Source organism: Callorhinchus milii, unplaced genomic scaffold, assembly GCF_018977255.1.
Source record: "Callorhinchus milii isolate IMCB2004 unplaced genomic scaffold, IMCB_Cmil_1.0 Scaffold10, whole genome shotgun sequence".
Lineage (NCBI taxonomy): Eukaryota > Metazoa > Chordata > Chondrichthyes > Chimaeriformes > Callorhinchidae > Callorhinchus > Callorhinchus milii.
Genome location: NW_024704751.1, coordinates 13,075,545 through 13,097,864, shown reverse-complemented (window position 1 = coordinate 13,097,864; position 22,320 = coordinate 13,075,545). Strand labels below are relative to the sequence as shown.

The window sequence follows — 22,320 nt, the reverse complement described above, 5'->3', positions numbered from 1 at the left end:
TTTTTCTTGCTCTGTGAGACAGACAGGAGAGAGCAGAGAGGAGAGGAGAGGAGAGAGAGAGAGAGCTCCTTGTTAAAGAGGGGAAGGAGAATCCAGCCATTCAATTCTGAAGAGAGAGGGAGGGGGAGAGAAAGAGAGAGAGAGAGGGAGGAAGAGAGAAAGATAGAAAAATAACAGTTTGCTCTTATACTCGTTGTGTTCCAACAGTATTAAATTGCTGAAGCACAAGGAAGTCTTTGCAGAGTGGCTGTGTGTGGCTGTGGCTGGTGTGCCCACGCCTGGAGTGAGCTGTTCTCACACACACACAGAGAGAGAGAGAGAGAGAGAGGGAAGAGGGAGAGAGAGGGAGGGAGGGAGGGGGAGAGAGAGGGAATTGCACTGAGTGGATATATTCGGTGTGGTTCTGGATCCAGACAGCCATTAATTCCGGTGACATTGCATCGCATAAGCCCCAACACTTGACAGAAAGCATCAGCACCACTGGGCATCAGCTGAGGGTAAGACAACACAGGCACCAACCACCCAGAGGGGTGGGGGTGGGAGGAGGGTTTTATTAGAGCCCTGTGTGGCTCTGGCCATCAGGTGGACCAGACTGCTGTCTTGTCTGTCTGTTTTGCCCTATTCATTTGTGTTTCAATTGCGAGGAGCCCTCTTTCATGTCAAACTGCGACCTCCCTTCACACAGCCCCCAGTGATGGTGCCTTGGAGTCTCTTCAGATCTTTGTGAGTGAGAAGGAGAGAAAGAAGGAGGAGAGAAGGAGAGAGAGAGGGATAGAGAGAAGGAGAGAGGGGGAGAGAGAGAGAGAGAAGGCTCCCTTCTCTGCCCTCCTGATGTCTTCCTCGGATGAAGAGAGTGTGAGCGAGAGGTCGGGAAGCCTATCTCCATGTCCTGGGGACACTTTGCCCTGGAATCTGTCCAAGCACCAGAGGTCCAAGAGGCAAAGGCAAGACTCGGTGTTGGATCCGGCAGAGAGAGCGGTGGTCAGAGTGGCTGGTAAGAGATCCCTTTAACATTAAGCCTTTTTTTTTCTTCTCTCTCTCTCTCTCTCTCTCTCTCCCCATCATCCTCAACCCCAGAGCCTTTGATATTGTCGCAATTTCGTCTCCCAAATCGCCCTGTGGGTTCAATTCATGCACCGTGGGAAATGCAATCACATTCAATATTCAGCTCATAACATAAAATAAAATACAGTGCAATACCATGCAATGCAATGCAGTACAATGCAATAAAATAAAAAGAAACGAAATCAAAGGCGAGGGATTTGGGGGTGATTTTTCGTGTCTTGAACCACATGGTTTTAGGAGGGAATGGATGGATGGACATCCCATTCGCATGGCCAATACTTCAGTCAAACTCTCTCTCTCTCTCTCTCTCTCCCACCATCCCAACCATCCGAGCTGCAAATCATTTCGGCATTAATGGTCCTTTCATTTTCCCTTTGCAACCCAACCCAACCCAATCCAACCCGACACCGCACGACACGACACGACACGTCGTCACAAAGTGGATGGTACTATAATTGGGAATGACCTGTAGTTTAATCTGTAGCCATTTGACCAGAGGCTTGGAATTTAGGAGAAGATTTAGAATCGTCCACTCTCTCCTTGGCCCTATCTTTTCTCAGTGGCTAAATTAAGATATATTTTCACCTTTGGGTCTGGTGTCAAATATATCAAGACACCAAAGCCCCCCATCCACCCACTATCAGGATGTAACATGTCTATAGGTTATGGGAGTAGCCAAATGCCTTCGTTGTCATGGTTCCGACCGATTAGGGACCGGTCTCCATCTTAACGCTGTCTGAAGTGTTACAAATCAAACGCCTTTCATCACCCCCAAACCCCAGCATTTTAGTCCCAAACCACATTCAGAAAAAAAAATACAGCAATGCCCTCAAATCCCAAACTCCAGTAATCCGAACTCATAAAGAATCTGACATCTAAAATATTGACCAGCCTTCATAAATATATATAATGTATAATATATATCTGTGTGAATATGTGTAAAACCCCACCTAGGATTTCTATTTTTAAAAAAAACACAAAAGGCAGTAATTGTTGGGTAGATTTTTTTTTCATTCCTAGACGTGGCATGAATAAAATTTAAGGGATCCATATCAGTTGATAAAATAAATCAAAAAACTACAGTATATGATATATCAGATAATAATCCTGAAAAATAAAACGCTGGTTATCAGAATACCAACTGTACCATAAAATTCCGACCATGAAAAACATCATTCAACTGAAATGTAGAACACTGCCATCTGCATTCTAATATTTCCTTCCACATATGGGTGTGTCACGTGAAAAAATACTATTGTAGTAATCCTGAAAAATAATCCCAGTGTATTTTTAAACAAAGCACAGGTCTGACACTCTAAAAAAATAAATACTCAGTTAACACAAATTCCAAAACATAAACACGTCTGTTTGTGGGGCACTACTCTGCACAAATTGGCCGCTGTGTTTTGCCCCCAAAACACAGTCACTCCACTTTACACCATATGCTGTGAAGCTCTTTGAGACATCTGAACGACGCGATAAGGCGCTATATCAAATGCAAGGATTATTATTTTTTATTATAACACTGTCAACGTCTTAAGAGCATCTTGTATTCCTGAAAATTAAATGCCAAGAAACATTCTTCATAAAATAAAATAATCACCCAAAACCCGAGTGTCGCACCTAATTGTTAATAATCCTGAAACATTAACATGATTTTGATTCACGTCGTTTGCCCCAAAATACAAACCGGTATTTCTCGTGCGCTGCGATTTCTGATTCTCTGTGGCTGTTCCCACCGTTCATTCGTGTTACTATGAAGGCTGTTAATTATTAGTAGTAATTCCACTTGTTTTCATGTAAATGAACATTCTATCTGACCACCCACTCCTTTCATTTGGTTTACTCCTTGTTTTTCACTCTCCCTGTACATTGACTCATAATTTAGGTGGAGGGTGGGTGTCAATAAGAGATAATTAAAGCTAATACAAAGCACTGATTCTCTCTGCGTGACAGACTGAAGGTAAATCACTGACCAGTTGGTTTTGTGCAATCTGAACTGGTCCACAGATATACTGTCCCACGTCCCACATCCATGAGCTCAGGGGTTGCGAAAAGAATTGTGATATTGATTTTCCGTGTTGGTAAGTTGATGGTATGCGCTGCCGATAGCATAACAGAGCTGGAATGCCATTTTAGAAAGCACTTTCATTTTAACAGTTGTCACGGTAGCTCAATAAATGCATTTAAGTATGGCACAGATTACAACATAATTGCATTGAAATTGGTTCAAAAGAGACCGGGTAGAATCGAGGGGCCGGATTGTCCTCGCACATGCCCATCAAAGGTGTAATGTAAGCAGAGTATGATGGAATATACTGCTTTGTCTTTACTTGCATCCGAAATGAGGCGCAGTGGAGCTTCGGCGTACATTTTTGTTCAACATTTTATCTTCTGCAAGTTGTATGATGTTTCAACGGAATGAAAGATTCCTCAGCACCTAAAACAGAGTATTGCCTGGTCTGAAGAGGAAGGATTGCGACCCTTTTTGTTTCAATCTCGCAAGCGCGGCAATGCAGTCATTACCGTACTCAGTCACGTCTACCTTTTTTGTGTACGCTGTGAATTATTTTCCGATGTTACGATCGGGAGAGCATTTTCAGTATATAATATGTAAGCCGAACTCTTGCTCATAGTTTCGGGCTAAGCCATAGCTCTGAAGCAAGTCACTTAGTACCACTTGTCTGTGCTGGTGTTCATACTGTAGACCCCCCCACCCCACCCCTCCGCTCACTTCTCCCTCTTGTATGTATCGAGTTCCTTCCGTGTCCAACTCTTTCCCTGTAAAGCGTTCTGAAACGTCACCATCAGTGAAGCGATCTTTCCAAATGTAGGTAATTGTTGCGTGCATTATAATTTCTGCTTTGACCAGAGCCTTCTGGCAGCGAGTGTAACATTCTCACCAGCCCCCTCCTAAACGCTCTTTCAGATCTTTTACTGGCTATCTTACATTTATTTATACCCGTTTACTATGGACCGGCCAAAAATTGGAAAACAGTCTCTGTTTGTGTTTCTCTTTGTCAAACCCCTCCAAAATTGTAAATGGCTTCATCCAGTTCCGAATAAATGTCAGACTAACAGGAACAAAAGCTCTAACCTGTCCAGTCTTTCCTAAAAGATGTAAGCTCACATCTCTGGTAACATTCGAGTAAATGTAGACTCACTGCCACAATATCCTTCTTATCCTTCTACTGAATGCAGTAAATTTAACATTCATTTCTTGCCTTTGTATTAGATTCTTCTGGATCTAAAGCCAATACTATATTTGCTTTCTTTATGGCCTTGTCCACCTGCGGTCCTTTTATTGACTTGAACCTGAATCCCTACATCTCTTTGCTCTCCTACCCCTGCTACCTCTCCCAGAAGCCTTTCTAATCCAGACACAAGATCACCTGCAGAAAGAAACCTATGTTTATCTTCTTCACTGTGTCTTTAAACCTCATTGTTATTGTGAGAGTAGAGTGTGATCAGTCATAATAATAAACATGAGCCCTGTAACGTCAGGAGGACTTCCCGATGCGCTTTCACAGGATGTACTGTAAAGTGTAAGGACTATGTTTTTGTGGGTGAACACAGCAGCCAATTTGCACACAGCAATCTTCCACAAACAGCCATGAAGTGAGTGACTAATTCTATCTGGAGGATTATTGACTAGGACAACGGGAGAATCTCCCTTCTCTTCCAATAGTTTCATTGGGATCTTTCGTGCCCGCGTGAACAGGTATACGGACCTCACTTTAACATCTCATCGGATGCAAATCGTAGTCTGGGTTCACACTCCAGTGCAGTGTTGGGATTGGTGCTGCAGCGTGAGATGTGCCGTCCTTCAGATGAAACACTAATCGAGGCTCCCTCTGCATGTTCATGACTGCTACAGGTTGTGTTGTAATCGTTATTGTCAGCCGGGTGTCTGACACATGCAAAGACCCATCACCGTTGCTTAAGGGTATCCAAACCGAACTGAGAATTCCATGCATCCCACTTCGACATGGGGGTCAGAATTCCCAGAGATAGATTGTTGGAATGAGATGTGCATTTTCTCTCTCTCTTTCTCTCTCTCTCTCTCTCTCTGTCTCTTTCCCTGGAGGCACTCATTCCTGCTTACTTAATTCCAGAGAGTATTAGGCACAGGTTGGCAAGAGCCAAGGCTTTGGTGGGGGGAGGGAGGGGGGAAGCCCAGAGGGTGCGTTGGGGTAACTGCTGGAGTCTAACCAGCAAAACCCACAGAGCTTGCCATTGCCGTCGCTGTCTGGCCGGCTTTCCCGCTGCTTGTCCATCCAGGACCATCCAGCCATTGGAGCATTGGTTTGCAGGGTTGACAGGAGCTGAGTGGGATGATTCCCTGACCCCAGCGACTGGTCTGAGCGGGTGCCGTGTGATGCAGGAGGTGGTGTAGGCGCCAGCGTAGCACAGTGTAGAGCAGTACCATGCAGTACAGTGTAGAGCAGCGCAGTGTAATGCAGTACAGTGTATTACAGTGCAGAGCAGTGCAGTGTAATGCAGTACAGTGTATTACAGTGTAGAGCAGTGCAGTGTAATGCAGTACAGTGTATTACAGTGTAGAGCAGTGCAGTGTAATGCAGTACATACAGTGTATTACAGTGTAGAGCAGTGCAGTGTAATGCAGTACATACAGTGTATTACAGTGTAGAGCAGTGCAGTGTAATGCAGTACAGCGTATTACAGTGTAGAGCAGTGCAATGCATTACAGTGCATTACAGTGTGGATCAGTAGTGCATTACAGTGAACACCAGTGCAGTGCATTACAGTGTAGAGCAGTGCGGAGCGGAGCGGTGCAGTAACCGGGGATGGCCCACAGGCGGTGCTGTGCTCACCGGGGCGGGGCGGGGAGTGAGGGCGGGGAGTGAGGGGGGGAGTGAGGGGGGAGGAGAGAGAGAGAGAGAGACAGACAGAGAGAGAGAGAGAGAGCAACTCCTGGGAATGTGTTCGGCCTGAAAGTGAGTCAGACTCCGGGGCGGCGCTGCCACAAGTCACCGTCACCGTCACCGCCGCCATTCCCACTCCCCATTCCCACTCCCACATTATTCCCATTCATCAGCGGCAGCGAAATAAAGGAGAAGGAGAGAGGGAGAGAGAGAGAGAGGATCGTCCGCTTCCCCGAGTGGCTCCCACCCCCCGCACCACAGAGAGAGACACAGAGACAGAGACAGAGACCCCCCACACCCCCCGACTGCCCGGTGACCGGGAGGGGAAGCGACCCCTCGGGAACAGCTGAACTCACAGCGGCCGCCGGGAGGAGAGGAGGAGGAGAGGAGGAGGACTCCTTCCCATTCCCTTCCCTCCTCTCCCTTCTTCTTCTCTCTCCTTCCCTTCCATCCTCTCCTCCTCTCTTCCTTCCCTTCTTCTCTCCTTCTCCACCTCCCCCTCCTCTCCCCCCTCCTCTCCCCCTCCCCTGCCCTCCTCTCCCTGACCTCCTTCCATCCTCTCTCTCCTTCTCCCTATCTCTCCCTCTCCCTCTCTCCTTCTCCCTCTCTCTCCCTCTCCTTCTCCCTCTCCCTCTCTCTCTCCCTCTCCCCTTCTCCTCCCCCCTCCCCCCCTCTCTCTGTCCCCCCTCTCTCTGTCCCCCCTCTCTCTGTCCCCCCTCTCTCTGTCCCCCCCTCTCTCTGTCCCCCCCTCTCTCTGTCCCCCCCTCTCTCTGTCCCCCCCTCTCTCTGTCCCCCCCCCCTCCCCCCCTCTCTCTGTCCCCCCCTCTCTCTGTCCCCCCTCTCTGTGTCCCCCCTCTCTCCCTCTTTCCCCCCCTCTCTCTGTCCCCCCTCTCTCTGTCCCCCCCTCCCCCCGGGGGTTGGGGTCGGGGTCGGGGTGGGGTGGGGTTGGCCCGGGCCATGGCGGGGTATGTCCCGGGGCAGATGCCCGCGAGCTTCGCTGAGGAGAAGCAGTTTGTTCAGGCCTACGAGGATGTCCTGGAGCGGTACAAAGGTAATACATATTTACTGGGAATCAATCAATCGATCGATCGATCGACGTGAGCAGAGCCCTGTCCTCAAGGAAACCAGGTCCTCCCTCACCCCTCACTCACTCACTCACTCACACATTCACTCCCTCACACACTCACTCACTCACACACTCACTCACTCCCTCCCTTACACACTCACACACTCACACTCACTCACTCACACACTCACTCACACTCACTCCCTCACACACTCACTCCCTCACACACTCACTCATACACTCACTCACACATTCACTCATACACTCACTCCCTCACACACTCACACACTCACTCCCTTACACACTCACTCATACACTCACTCACACATTCACTCATACACTCACTCCCTCACACACTCACTCCCTCACTCACACACTCACTCCCTTACACACTCATTCACACATTCACTCATACACTCACTCCCGCACACACTCACTCATACACTCACACACACTCACTCATTCCCTCACACACTCACTCATACACTCACTCACTCCCTCACACACTCACTCACACACTCACTCACTCCCTCACACACTCACTCATACACTCACTCCCTTACACCCTCACTCACACCCTCACTCCCTCACTCAGGCTTTAGCCCCTTTTGTCCCACGTTCTCAGTGATCCACAATAATATATTATATATTACTTTCATAATCGCAACGATATAATGTGACTATATCTTTGGTATTCAAGAGTTTCGTTGACAGTGATTTTTTTTAAATTTTATTTTATTTCGTTCCCCGCGTGTGTGTGTGTGAGTGTCTGTGTCTGTGAGAGTCTGTGTGTGTGTGTGTGTGTGAGAGTGTCTGTGAGAGTCTCTGTGTGTGTGTGTGTCTGTCTGTGTGTGTGTGTGAGTGTCTGTCTGTGTGTGTGTGTGAGTGTCTGTGGGTGTGTGTGAGTGTCTGTGTCTGTCTGTGTGTGTGAGTGTCTGTGTGTCTGTGGGTGTGTGTGAGTGTCTGTGTCTGTCTGTGAGTGTCTGTGTGTGTGTGAGAGTGTCTGTGAGAGTCTCTGTGTGTGTGTGCGTGTGTGTGTGAGAGAGTGTGTGTGAGTGTCTGTGTGTGTGAGTGTGTGTCTGAGTGCGTTTGTGAGTGTCTGTGTGTGTGAGACTGTCTGTGAGAGTATGTGTGTGTGTGAGAGAGTGTGTGAGTGTCAGTGTGAGTGTGTGTCTATGAGTGTGTCTGTGTCTGTGTGTGTGTGTGAGTGTGGGTGAGTGTCTGTGTGTGAGTGTCTGTGTGAGTGTCTGTGTGTGAGTGTCTGTGTGTGAGAGTGTCTGTGTGTGTGTGAGTGTGTAAGTGTCTGTCTGTGTGTGTGTGTGTGTGTGTGTGAGTGTCTGTGTGTGAGAGTGTCTGTGTGTGAGAGTGTCTGTGTGTGTGTGTGTGTGTGTGTGAGTGTCTGTGTGTGTGAGTGTCTGTGTGTGTGAGTGTCTGTGTGTGTGAATGTCTGTGTGTGAGTGTGTGTCTGTCTGTGTGTGAGTGTCTGTCTGTGAGTGTCTGTGTGTGTGAGTGTCTGTGTGAGTGTGTAAGTGTCTGTGTGTGTGTGAGTGTCTGTGTGTGTGAGTGTGTAAGTGTGTGTGTGTGTAAGTGTCTGTGTGTGCGTGTGAGTGAGTGTGAGTGTGTGTACAGATTGTGTTCAGGTTATTAAATCAGAAGGAAATGTGTGTTTCATTTATGTGATCGCATTCGGTGTTATCAATGACATTTGCTGTTTTGTTTTGTTTTGTCTGGAAACGTTTATAAACACAGACACATCCAACAGCAGCAGAAAGGGAACGAAATAATAATAATAATAATAATAAGGAATCCCTATCTGGTTCTGTTGCTATGTTTTTTCTGTGAGAAACAATTTCTCCTTTAAACCCCCGGACGCCCTTTTTTCTTCTTCTTCTTCTTCTTCTTTTCCTTTCTTTTCTGATTTTCAGTTCCTGTCGCTTTATTTTCACACAATGACAACATTTCCTCCTGTAGGAGATCTCCCAATGCCGTGTGGCACTGCCCCTCAGCAGACAGCATCCCCGAGGGCAGCGTATCATTAGGTTCATCACTGACCGAGAGGGCCTCGGGGTTTTTAATTCGGTTTTAATGCAAAAATTCGGCCCTAAATGTGGGGTGAATGTAGTGCATTTTACCGACCCATCTCACTGGGTTATTGTATGTTTTAATCCATCCATCCGCTGCCTTGTCTGTTCCAGGGGAAGGTGTGTCAGTGCTCAGCTGTTTGGGGTGGGGATGGATTGGATTGCAAGTTAGACTTTTAATGAGGATGGGAGGATGGATAATATCTATTTTTTTGCAGGTGTGGGGTGTGGGGTGGGGGGGTGGCGGGTGGGGGGTGGGAAGGCAGAGTCTCAATTTCCCTTTGATTCCTTTTTATTTGCTGGTGATGTAATTCATCTGTCAGGCGAATGGGAATCTGGATGAGACCATTCTGTTTCTGGGAGGAAATCAGATCAGTTTCCCTTCCACTCGTCACCTAAATAATCCCACACAAACCGCAGACTTAAAGGAGATGCAATGCAAAGTTGTCCCCCCCCCCCCCCTTTAATGAGGAATTGCGGTAGATGCATTGTAAATGGCTTTGGGAGATTATTCCTTGTCGCCAGGAAGATTGTTGAGTTTTTTTTTAATATAGGGTATCTGCGATTTGCAGGACGTGTAATTTAAAATGTGTTTTTTTTCTTTCGCAAGCCTACGTTTATGCTGCACTGAAATAATATTATTTTTATATGTGTATGTATATATATATGCAAATGTCAAAGGCCTTCATACAGTTTCGTTCCTCACTCACTGACTTGTGTAATGTAAGATAACCTGAATCCGCACGTTGGCATAGGGCTGGGAATTTTTATGGGTTGCAGTCTGTGGATTGGAATGAGGAAAAAAAGGTTTGCTGGTTCCAGTGATATTGATTTGTGGAAATGTACTGGAAGCAGAACAGGGGACAGAACTTGTGTTAGAATTTCTTTACACGCTCCACTTCCAGGCACTGTTTAAATCTCGAAAGAGGACTATTCTGGCAAATAATAAATAGTAATCTTTGTGTTTCATACAGCGCCTTATCACGTCTTAGCGACGTCTCAAAGCGCTTCACAGAATATACTGTAAAGTGAATTGACAGTATATCTTGTGGGTGAAACGCGGCAGCCAAATTGACCCACAAACAGCCGTGGGTTGAGTTTATTTTTTTTTAATAAGAATGGACCTAAAGTACTGTAGTTATTGCTATTCCCTTGTACATGTAATGCAATGAGTAATGGAGATATTAAGTTTTGAAGTGAATCTCATTGTTTTTAAATGTTTATTTGAAATGTTCGCCATTCATCATCATATAATCGATCTCTAATTCTTACCAAAATATCTGTTTGATACCTAATTAATTGACGGTAACATATATGTCTTTGGAGTTTGGGCTCTCGAAAGCAGTGATTATCTGTAATTCTATTGAATGGGATTGGGCGGTATTTAGGCAAAGCTACGGTGGGAATGGTGATACCGAGGTTGCATTATGAGAATTCAATTTTCAGCTTTAAGGAAAATTTGAAATAGGAAACCATCCTTACGAAATCACACCACTGAAACAAACTATTCCCTTCTGCCTCTGACACCCAGGGACAGGTTGGTTTGATTCTCATGCTTATTGTCTAAGCTTCTTATCTGTTATCATCTTATCTTATTATCCAATCAAACGCGATAAACCTTGGTGCAAATCATTGTTCAACGCATGAAGGACTCTGAATTCGCACTAAAGCTAAGAATTTAACATTTTTAAACTGCTGAATGCACGCATATTATCTAGATATATAATACACGGTGCCATCAATGTCCCTGGGGACTTGGAAAAAGAGCGTTAAGTCCGGGCGTTCACTGTTAATGCCATAGTTATGCTAAATTTGTCACAAGATTAGAGATTCCCAGCCATGATCGCTGACAACCACAACAAATTACATTTGTTTTGCATCTTTCACGTCGGGAGGACGTCCCAAGGTGCTGAAGCGTGACACCCGATTTTCACCTGATTTGGTTGGGTTTCCAACCGTTTTACAATACACCCACAGTTAAAGTCTTTGGTCTTCAGAGGATATACTTTTTTGTGCAGTATTTTGCTAAGATGCACAAGATTTCCTTCCACTTGGGGAGAACCGCAGCCCACTTAAAATACTGCAGTGCAACTGGTAATTAAATCGGAGGTAGAGTGGGTGGTGGTATTGTTTCTTATTCCTTCCTGTGGTTAAAGTAGCCATCTTCAGCTTGATGTCTCTCTCTTGATGGTAAAGGTGATAACAGACACGTATTGTGGTATAATCGCAGGTTCAAACCGGTGATCTCCCACTCAACATACAGCATGTCAAAGCAGGAACATACTGAGTCATAATACACGGGCTATATTATAATACAGCCTTGTGTCATAGTTTTTTTTAATGAAAACGTACAGGATTGATCATCTTCAATGATGACAATTCGATATATATTTAAACATGCAGCGCATTTAGTAAAGCTTTACAGAGAAAAAGAGACCCATATTTCGCCCACAAAATATACAGTCAATTCACTTTACTGCATGTTCTATGAAGCGCTTTGAGACGTCTCGCAGACATGATAAGGCACAATATCAAACGCAAGATTATTACTATTATATTTCCAATTCTTCCCCACTCGTCCTTCAACCTTCCCTCTATTCACTGTGTCACCTTTCCCTCTATTCCACGTGCCTTGATCTTGGCGACAAGTCTGTTATATGGAACCTTAAGGAATATTTTATTGCAATCAAAATAAACATCGACTAAAGTATATATGTATGCAAGTGCTTCACTGTATCCACAGTGTATCCACGGTGGTGTTTTGATCTGTGTGTGGTGGTAACTTTGCACCACGGAGTATAACTATAACGGTGGCGCTGTTTTGGTTCAGGCGAAGGCAGAGCTGAATAACGTGAGAATGTTTATAGGTCTGTTTAGGAAATTATTTACACTTCCATTATTAAATAAACGTTGAATTTGCTACCATAATTGCCACAAAGGCAGCAAAAAATCATTGCTTGTATTGTGTCGTTGTCAAGAATGTAACGCATTGAGATTGAACTGTTTGCTGGATCTCGGTTTGAAAGGTACAGTTGACGTTTCATTTAGCAACGTTTAATCAGTGGCTTCTGATGAAACCAGATATTGTGAGAAAACAAGATATCGCCATGAAAGGATCCTGTTGTATTCCAGGAGACCGGCTTTATCGCTGTACAGTTCGAGAACAAAAATTATTCTGGAAAAGTTTAATGAATCATACTGGCTGTTCTGTGATCAAGAAGCTCAGTGGTTAGAGCAGGGGGAAACCTTGGGCAAGTTCCTTACCCCACACGCCTGATAATAATCCCTCAAGGAAAAAAAAAACAATAATAAATTGGTCACTTGAATCCACGACTGTTTGTGGGACGCTGCTGCCAGCAATTGGCTGCTGCGTTTCGCCCACAAATACACGGTCACTCCACTTTACACTACATTCGGTGAAGCGCTTTGAGACGTCACAATGACGTGATAAGGCGCTGCATCAAATGCAAGGATTATTACTACTGGGTGACAAAGTGCGCCACAGAAGATGGAGTCAATTGCGATCTTCCACGTTACCCGAGCCCCAGAGAGCCCCATGATCCATCCGCAGATTTCAAGCCCTCGTCCTGCTCGCACAGCTGATCCCCCGTCTGAATTTAACCATAAATCTGTCCAATGTTTTGTAAACTGCTGAGCGCAGTGCAATGATTGGGGGGAAAAAAAAGAATAGCAGAGAAGTGGCCCTGTTCCAACTCCAGTCACAGGCTCCAAAGCCTGGCCCTACCCCTGTCTGGCTACACCACCAGCCCCACCCTCCAGTGGTTGCCACCCATAAGTTCCCAATAATTCTCGCTTGGGTAGGGCTAAACCAGAACCATCACCCTGAGGCTCCCTGACATCTGGCTTGGCTCCACCTTTCACTTTGAAAGGGTTGGGGGTTAAGAGTGATGGGATGGGGGGGGGTGCGTGGGGGGGGGGGGGGGGGGTGGGATGATTGGCTTCCTCACTACTTTTTAAATAATTATAAGTGTCGTAATTTCAGAAAAGAATTTAATGGGTTGTTTGGGATTCTGATGAAACCCCAGATTTTTTTTTCTGTACCCTATACATGGCCGTATTTTAGGCGATTGTTCTTGAACTCCCAGTAATAGCATTAACTTTAAAGTAATAATCATTACATGGGATAAAGCACCTTTCACATCGGGAGGACGTCTCAAAAATTGCTTCACAGGATTTAATGTAAAGTGTATTGGCTGTGTATTTTGTAGGTAAATAGACTAATTTGTGCGCAGCAATGTCACATAAAGAACCTTGAAGAAAATGACCTATTTTATCTGGTCAGGACACTGGGAGAAACATGATCCTTTTTTTAATTTCTTCCTCTTCTTGACCTCAAGCAGCTTCCCTACAACTAACTCAGTCCTGACTGTACATCCAAATATATTTATCAAATTAACTGAGTATCTTTGTATGAGGAGTATTATATATAACTGCGTGTTTTTGTTCTATGTTCTATTGTTGTTCTGAGACTCACTGACCTATAGATCTCTGGATCTTGGCTTTTCCTTTGGGAAACATCTGCTGCTTTCCAGGTCTTTGGAACAACTTCCATATCTCATTTATCTTCCCTTCACTACCAGCATATGCTGGATATTTAGAGTTGTATTACTGCCATGTTTCTTAATACAACTGGGTTGTGGTACTGAGCCAAGGCTTCAGGTTTAAACCTTTATTGTCTGATCTTGCCTTCAGGATTGGTGATGGGGTTATTCTCTCTCTTGGTGGCCTTGGGTATGGAGTGGGGAGAATATCCAAGGTTCCTGGTTCTTACCAGCTGAATAATAATATATAATAATGCTTGCATTTGAAACAATAAATCTTGCACAATAAAATGAAGAACTCTTAAGTTTGACTTGTTACAAATGTAGCTGTTGTACAGAGAGACTTTGCTTAATCCTACTAAAGAACATACAATTGCTAATTATGATGGGCTGGTTCAGAAGGATATTGCCTTATTAAGCCTTCTTAAAAAGGCCTTGCTCTGATATCCAAACGGCATAGCTTGAATACAGTCCATGCAGTACTGATTGAAAAGATGAAAGTCTTACAGGAAATCGCAGGCTGTCCTTTGTAAGGTTAGTCTGAGCAGCAGCAACAACTGGTTCAAAGAGACGAGATATTGGAATTTCCCCATTTTTGGCAGCAGAGTAAATCACTTTATATAGTCTGAAATTCACATAGTCAAAGGTGACACTCCATTGCAACGGTGGGAATGCGCTGCATTGTTATGTAATTCTGGAATTCTTGTTCGATGATTGCAACTGTAAATGGGCTGCAACACACTTTTTTTTGAAGAAAAATATGCTTCAGGTTGCCGTGCTTGATAAGTGAGATTTGCATCTTAAAAGTTTACATGTTTAACTGATTTGATATGTTTATTAAATCTGTTCAGGCGCTACACGATTGATATATTGTAATAAGTACAATAGGACCCCATTGTGGATCTTGTTAAGCAGGTTCAGACAAGTAAAAGAAATGGGGAAAAAACAATGATACCCCAAGGACATTCGGATCATTATTTCAGTCCTTTAACATGAGATCTGTGTGTTGTCTGTATACAGTGCGTCAGGTACTAACTTGTGCATATGTTTTGTCTTTCTTGGAAGTTAGCGTTTAAATTTAAATTGACAAAATCAAACTTCGACAAGTATTGAGGGGTAGTGGGTGGGTGACGATCTGAAACCCACAAATGCTGATTTAAGATGTTTGCTGTACTTTTTGGGATCGGGCCAATCCAGTTCCTATTAGGTCATTGGTTTTCAGCTGATTTTTGTATCACATGCCATTAAGAATTGTTAACCACAGTAGTCAGACTCACCCAGACTTGTCATAACTCATCCATTCTTTTGAGTTAGGTCATAATCTTGCCTTTTATTTCAACACCACTTTCTATTGTTCTTGTTATCTGTACAAACGCCGGAATTCTTGCAAAATAGTTGAAATTGCAGGTGGGTCGAAACACGATTATTTTTTTTTAGGGGATGAGAAATCTGCTCGAGGCTGTCATGCTCGGTCAGTGAGATTTGCTTCTTAAGTTTCCGAACTTCAAAAGAAGAAAATTGGCATCGCACCTGGATTGTCGAGGCAAATCAGGTCAGGTGGTGTTTTGTGGGCCAGAAGAAAGATTATGTTTGTTTCTTTGTGGAGGACCGCGTGGAATGCTTTAATTTTAATTCGCTATTCTGTGGTGATTTAATAGAGAATGTGGATCCTACTCATGTCATTAGTTTGATGAAGGCTTGTTGGTTTGATATCTATTATTAAATCGCAAATCACATTGTAATAATCCTTGCATTTGATGTTGCGCCTTTCACGTGGAGACGACATCTCAAAGCACAGTGTAGTGACTGTACACTTTGTTTCAAACGCCTACAAATGTTTATAAATGGTTAAGAATATTCGAAGATTCTTATTGGCAAAGTTGAGCTTGTATTCTCTGACGTTACAGAATTCTCAATTTCAGCCTCAAGCTTTTATAATAATAATCCTCGCATTTGATATAGCGCCTCATCACGTCTTCGAGACGTCTCAAAGCGCTTCACAGGATAAACTGTAAAGTCCATTGGCTGTGTATTTTGTGGGCAAAATATATTATAAAGTTTTACATCCTGACTTTGACCTAATTCAGTTAATGTCAAGTGATTGAACGCCTGGTTTGAAGGGGAAGTCAGAATCGAGTTCCTAGAGAAGGATTCTGAACTTTCCCCTGAACATTTCGATGGCTATTATGAGGCATATAAAAGATATGTAGAAATGTTTTAATCTCTGCTAGGGTTAAGTGGATTTGTGAGATTTTTGCGCCTGCACGCACATTTCCTGTAATTGTAAGATTTTATTGTTTTTTTATTTTTAGACTGGTTCATAAGCCATTTATGAAGACATGACACAGGAGCCTAGTCCAAATCACAGGGGAGAAGAAATTAACACAGCCCCAAAGAATTTGCTGACTGAATGCGTTCCTTTAGATGAGGGACTTTGAACTGATTAAATCTCAAGAGTGTGAGGAATCGCGTACTCATGAGCAATAAATTCTGTGGAGCAAAACACTTTTTGTAGCAAACATGAGTAAGGTACGGTCTGGCTGTTAGCAGGAAATCAGTCAGTCTGTCCAACATAACTACTAACTGTTCTGAAAGAAGATTTTGCATTTCTGTTTTGTCTTGTTTCACGGCAAATACAGTAGTGTTTGAGGTCAGTTATGAGATCCAGTGGTGAGGAAACTTTCATCTCACAGCTACAATCTAATTTTAAAATGTTACACTTCAACGTGTCCATAATCTGTCTCTATATAAATAATTTGGGTAGAGGCTAATGCACATTTTTAGATTTCTCCCCCCCCCCGTTGAATACACATCCGCGGGGGAAAAAAATCTAAATCTAAACCGAGGTGGGATAGGCGAGGCAGCAAGTGAGGAAAGTGAGCAAGAAAAAATAACAGACGCATGGAGACAAACGAGATAGATTCATCCTTATGGTTGGTACTAACAGTTTGCTCTTGTAGACCTTTATTCCCAGGTCAGCCCTCTTCCCCATTTCTCATCCTGAGATGCGACGCAAGTACAAAATATACAGACAATTCACTCTACAGCATATTCTGTGAAGAGCTTTGAGACGTCTCGAAGGCCTGATAAGGCGCAATAGCGAACGCAAGGATTATTATTATTATTATTTAGGGAAGAACTTACTGACCTCTTTCCCCCCCCCCCCGAAGGTGCTGACTCACATTTGGGATACTGTTTGCCAACCACCTTTCAGAATCTTGCTTCAGTCGCTACTCTTGAGTCTAGAACGTTAGTGTCAGCGGATTATTTGGTGCTGGGAGTATTCCAACCACAGACTTCCTTCAACACAGCTGCATCATCCAGCAGAGGTCATTGAATAACAATTGTGCATGTGAATCTTAACCAAATTTTCCCTTCATAGTCAGGGACACTGAGATTAATTGTGCTACATCAGATACCACCTTCCCTAAGAGAGCTAACTCTGCAGTAATTGACCCGTGTAGCAGAGTAATACTTTCACCAAGATAGCATTCCGGGAATTAATTTCCATTTTAAATTGTTCACACCATAATTTAGAAAAAGGGGAAATTTTGATTATGGTGTAGAATAAATTACAGCTTTTTATTGTGATCGCATTCATACTGTGAATGAGGAACTTGCATATCTTAACTGGCAAGCAACAAAGAGGAAAACAGAATTTGTTTTGATTTTCCTCTGACCAGTAACAAGATACAAATCTATTTCCCCCTTTTTAAACTTAGAAGTTCCAGTCTTTTGCAGGCGGCTGATGAACACATTGTTAAAACAGCCTTTTAATTGATGGCATGAGGCAATTGCGCTTTGAAATCTGATTTTACAAGTATAGTTAACCAAATATGGGCGATTTAATGATCTCACTATGTGTGACACCCATGAACCTTATGCTGAGTGTACATAATTTTTACAAATTGGGCAATGGCAATTATAGCTGTCACATTTTCCATGGACGAAGTCACAAAAGTCTCAAGGCCGAGACTGATGGATTTTTAAAAAATAGAGGGATTAGGGGATATGGGGATAGGGCGGTAATTAGAGTTAGGTCTGAAGATCAGCCATGATCTTATCGAATGGCGGGGCACAGGCTCGAGGGACCGAATGGCCTACTCCTGCTCCTAATTCTTATGTTCTTATGTTCTTAAAAGGCCTCTCACTCAAGATCTATGAGAGAAACTTGACCAATCCTTAACCATGGTTCTACCTGTGATTTTTATTGATTGATTGATGGTGGGAATATTAATAATAATAATAATCCTTGCATATGATATAGCGCCTTAGCACGTTGTCGAGACGTCTTAAAGCTCTTCACAGGATATACTGTAAAGTGGAGTGACTGTATTTTGTGGGCCAAATGCAGTAGCCAGTGGTGCACAGCAGTGTCCCTCAAAAAGCCACGGAGTAGGTGACCAATTTTTTGTGGGGGGAATTTGTTGGCCTGGGCACTGGGATAAACTCCCTTCTCTTTTCAGATAGTGCCATAGGATCTTTAAGGTCCACCTGAACAGGCAAACAGGACCTCGGTTTAACGTCTCAGCTGAAGGACGACACCTCCAACAATGCCGCAGCTCCTCAGTGCCGCATTGGAGCATCAGCTCAGACTTTGTGATTCTGGGCTCCCAAATGGAGCTTGAACCCATAACCTTCTGATTCAGAGAAGCGAGAGCGTTACCACTGAGCCAGGCTGACACACTATTGATGCATTCATGTTATATTCTAAAGTCAAAAACAAAGGGAGGGAGAGGCCAGCAGGATTATCAAAATATGGATTACGATTGACAAAACAGAACTGTAATTGATGCTGGAAACCAGACATAAGGTTTGAAAGCTAATTTTACAGCTACAGTTTACTGTTTGTGAGACACTGCTGTGCACAATTAGCTGCTGCATTTCGCCCACAAAATACACAGTCACTCCACTTTACAGTGTATTCTGTGAAACACATTGATACGTTTCAACGACATGATGAGGCACTGTATCTAATGCAACTTATTATTTATTAATGACTGTATGAAAACTACAAACTGTTGAAACTGTGCAAGACTGTTCACAGTTTATAACGTATGTTATGAATAAGAACAGAAGAATCGACTGCTTTTGATTATTCTGTTTGCATATTGAGTGTAAGAGCAAAAAAAAAGATCTGATCTACAAATAGGACTTTCCTCGTGCCCTGTAATAACCTTCTCGTGTTTTAAATTCTGCCGAAAAGATTTAGAACGACTGCAAACATTTGAAAGGAATTAGATTACACAAGATTTTTTAAAACATTTTTCTTGTACTTCAAGTGTGTGTGTGTGTGTGTGTGTGTGTGTGAGACCATACTGGTGTAAAAGCCTGTCAACCTCAGCTTTCTGACAGCACAGTTGGTAATGGGATTTGTGTGTCAGCACAGTTCAGTTGGTATGTAGTACCTTTGCGTCTGACTCATTAGATTGTGTCTGAGTCGGTAGATTGTGGCCCCACGTTGGAACAAAGCAATACTTAATGGAAATGAAGCGTTGGTAACAAAAGCTTCATTTAATATACTGTCAACTCACTTTACAGTATATCCTGCGAACCGCTTTGAGACGTCTCGAAGATGTGATTAGGCGCTATATCAAATGCAAGGATTATTATTCTTAATTTCAGCATTTTCCTATTGAATTCTTGACTTCACGTAATGCTTCCGAGAGCACGTCTTTTTTTTTAATTTAAAAGAATCTTGTGCAGCCCAGATACGAATTGATCTGGAATCCAGTCATGTCCAAATGTACATAGAACGTGCTGTATAATTACTGGAATGGTATATCGCAGCCAAGAGGTCTGGATTTGAGTTGATCTGCAAAATGCAGAATCAGCTGTTCAATTTTATATTGTCCAGGAACCAACTGTGACACCGGGAATTTGTGGAGCTCAAAGTAAGCCTATAGGCTAAATGCTAATAAATGACTTTATCTTTTAGCAATGCAAAACATTTGAGTTGAACGTTTCATTTGGGGGCTGCAAAAATCTGTCCTCTATTTACAAAAAGTGTTAATTTCGTATCAGTGTACTTTTGTGCTGAATTAAAGAAGTGTGAGTTTAAGGACGTTCTTGTCTGCTAAAGTTTTGCACGCACATTGAAGCTATTAAAATATTGATTCCCGTGATGTAACCTCTGCATGATGTCCCTTGTAAGTTATAATAATCCTTGCATTAGATATAACGCCTTATCGTGTCTTTGAGACGTTTTGAAGCGCTTCACAGAATATAAAGTCAAGTGAATTGCCGGGATATATTGTGGGAGAAATCAAGTTCTTATCCATAATGTTATAAGGTGGAAACAGCTGAGAGTTTGCCTTAATTCATGGTTTAGCCTGAAAAAATGTACAGTGTGAAATTTATACCATTTCTGAGTTATAACAGTTGACATTTATTGTTTAATGATGCACAGGTCTGTGAGAAATGGAATGCCCCTAATGCTTGGGGGGCTTAAATCTGTACTGTTTGTGACATGACCCTAAAACAGCATAGCTGGGGGGAGCCCTATATATCTTTAAAGTTCTGTTGACTCTGTGAAGAACTGTCAACTGGTAACGAGTTGCGAGTTAGAATAAAGCTTTGCTTTCCATTAACTGTTACGAGCTGGCAACTGTCAATACAAATGTGAATATAATAAGAAAAACGTGTGTTTTATGAAACAGTATTTAGCACTTAAAGTTTTTTTTTAAAATTGATAGTTTTCAAGACAGGTGATGAATTTTTCAAAAGGAGATTAAAAACCACTTATTGAGTTGATATGTTTTGTCCCTGTCGCAAGCAGGCAATGAATACATCATAACGTGAAACAGCTTTGCAGTATGTATTCTTAAATGAGAATCAGGTAAATTTTAATCTCTGCTTTTGATATCGTATCTTCCAGGTCAGGAAGATGTCTCAAAACTCTCGACAGGATTTGCCGTGCAGTATAGTGACAGTGTATCTTGTAGGCGAGTTTGCACACTGTAGTGTCCCACAAACAGCAAGGATTATTTATTAAACAGTCATAAAGTGAATGACCAATTTTATCAGGGAATTGTTGGCTAAGACGATAGGAGGAGCTTGTCTCTTGAGTCGTATCACGAGATCTGGAACATCCATCTCCCTGAGCAAACACAGACTGGATCTAAATTTAATGTCAGGCGAAGGAATAAGCCAAATATTGCACTCACTGGAGTGTCAGCCTCTCAAACACCCCCAACCGTCTGGCTCGGAGAGGACAGTGCTACCAACTGAGCTAGGCAGGCACTAGCTGGATGTCTTCTAGATGTTTGAAGTTCTTTTGCACCTGTTTTTGTCGTTTTCAAATAAATATTTTGGGAATGTGTACATGACTATTAAGTTCTAACGGTTGTCTTGGGAACAGCCTTTGACCCACAGTGAGGTTCCTGGTAAAATATCTAGCCAGGTCCCAGCTGTTTGAACAGTTGTCAGTGATAGATCAATAATCCTTGCACGTATACACATGCAACCAATCATGCAACACTTGGAAATGAAACCAAACAGACCGATTTCCTGCAAAGAAAAAGGTTTCTACACATGGCAGTAATCAGTGTGAGACCGTCTAATACAATCAGTACTATAAAAATACAAGTCAATTTTTTCCATTTGCAGCTTATGTATTTTAGTTCATTAATTATTTACTTACTTAATGCAGAAAAGTTATGGGATTGAGACATTTGGACTGTCACCTCTATCTGCCAAATCACCCGAGCTGGGTGGGATGATTCCCTGCCCCCAGTGACTGGTCTGCTCATCTAGGTCTTGCTGTTGAGCCAGGCTGGGCTGTGCTGTCATCAGCAGTGGCCTGGAATATCACTTCATCCTCCATTCGTAGCACACTGATGAATTGCACTCACTGTCTGTTACATCATCTGAATTCAGATTGTGTTGTTGGTCAGTAACAATATTTGCATTTTGTGAGATATGGAAGGCGTTACCTGGAGTTGGGATTTGTGAACATGTATATCCAGGGCTTGGTATCCACTGTGTAGTGAGGTAAACAGCTGGTGCCCATGCTGTGCACTTCGAACTGGTGGAATCATTGCTCAATAATGTGCCTGAGCTGTGGGCAGAAGGATGGTAGTGATGTTTTCATGTATTACGAACTGTGCTGCTCACAGGAATCTCACAGGGAGTTCCTGGTACCTGCTACCCACCTAGTGAGGGCTCAAACCCGTGCTTGTCGGATTTTAGATGACCCGACGGGTAACTAGCCTCCTGAGGTCTGGGGGATGAGTGAGGTTTCGTTGGAGCTGAACTGGCAATGGAATCGAGTCCCAATCCTCTGTAGTGGTCTTGATAATCTGTTTCCTGTGCCAGACGGGTCTGCAGTACTTCAAGGCCAGCCAGGCTCACCAGCAAAGCTTAGGGAGATCGGTCATTGGGAGCAAGGATTTTATCCCTCAACTCCTATTATCCAGGCAAGCCAAAGCCCTCACAGGTATAGTGGCCTTAGCTGGACAAGCAATGGGAAGCTTCCCATGCAGTGCTCTAAATGGCAAGCTATGCAGTTTTAGCTCATTAAAACCCCAATGACACTCTGGGGTCCCCAAGCCTTGGCTCTTGTGAACCTGCACCTAACACTTCGGAATTAAGGAAGCAGGGTGCGTTCCTCGGGTGGTGGGGGGGACAGAGAGAGCATGCGCATTACTTTCCAGACATGG

At 43.4% G+C, this 22,320-nt stretch overlaps 1 protein-coding gene across 1 annotated transcript in view; it reads left to right on the top strand.

Moving 5' to 3' along the window:
• Positions 1 to 354: 354 nt before the first annotated feature.
• LOC103188700 (microtubule actin crosslinking factor 1) overlaps positions 355 to 22,320 on the top strand; it is a 163,951-nt gene continuing 141,985 nt past the window's right edge. Inside the window, 2 exon segments of the mRNA XM_042338917.1 lie at positions 355 to 497; positions 686 to 994. Of these exon segments, the coding sequence (XP_042194851.1) occupies positions 832 to 994 (163 nt within the window). The 5' untranslated portion in view covers positions 355 to 497; positions 686 to 831.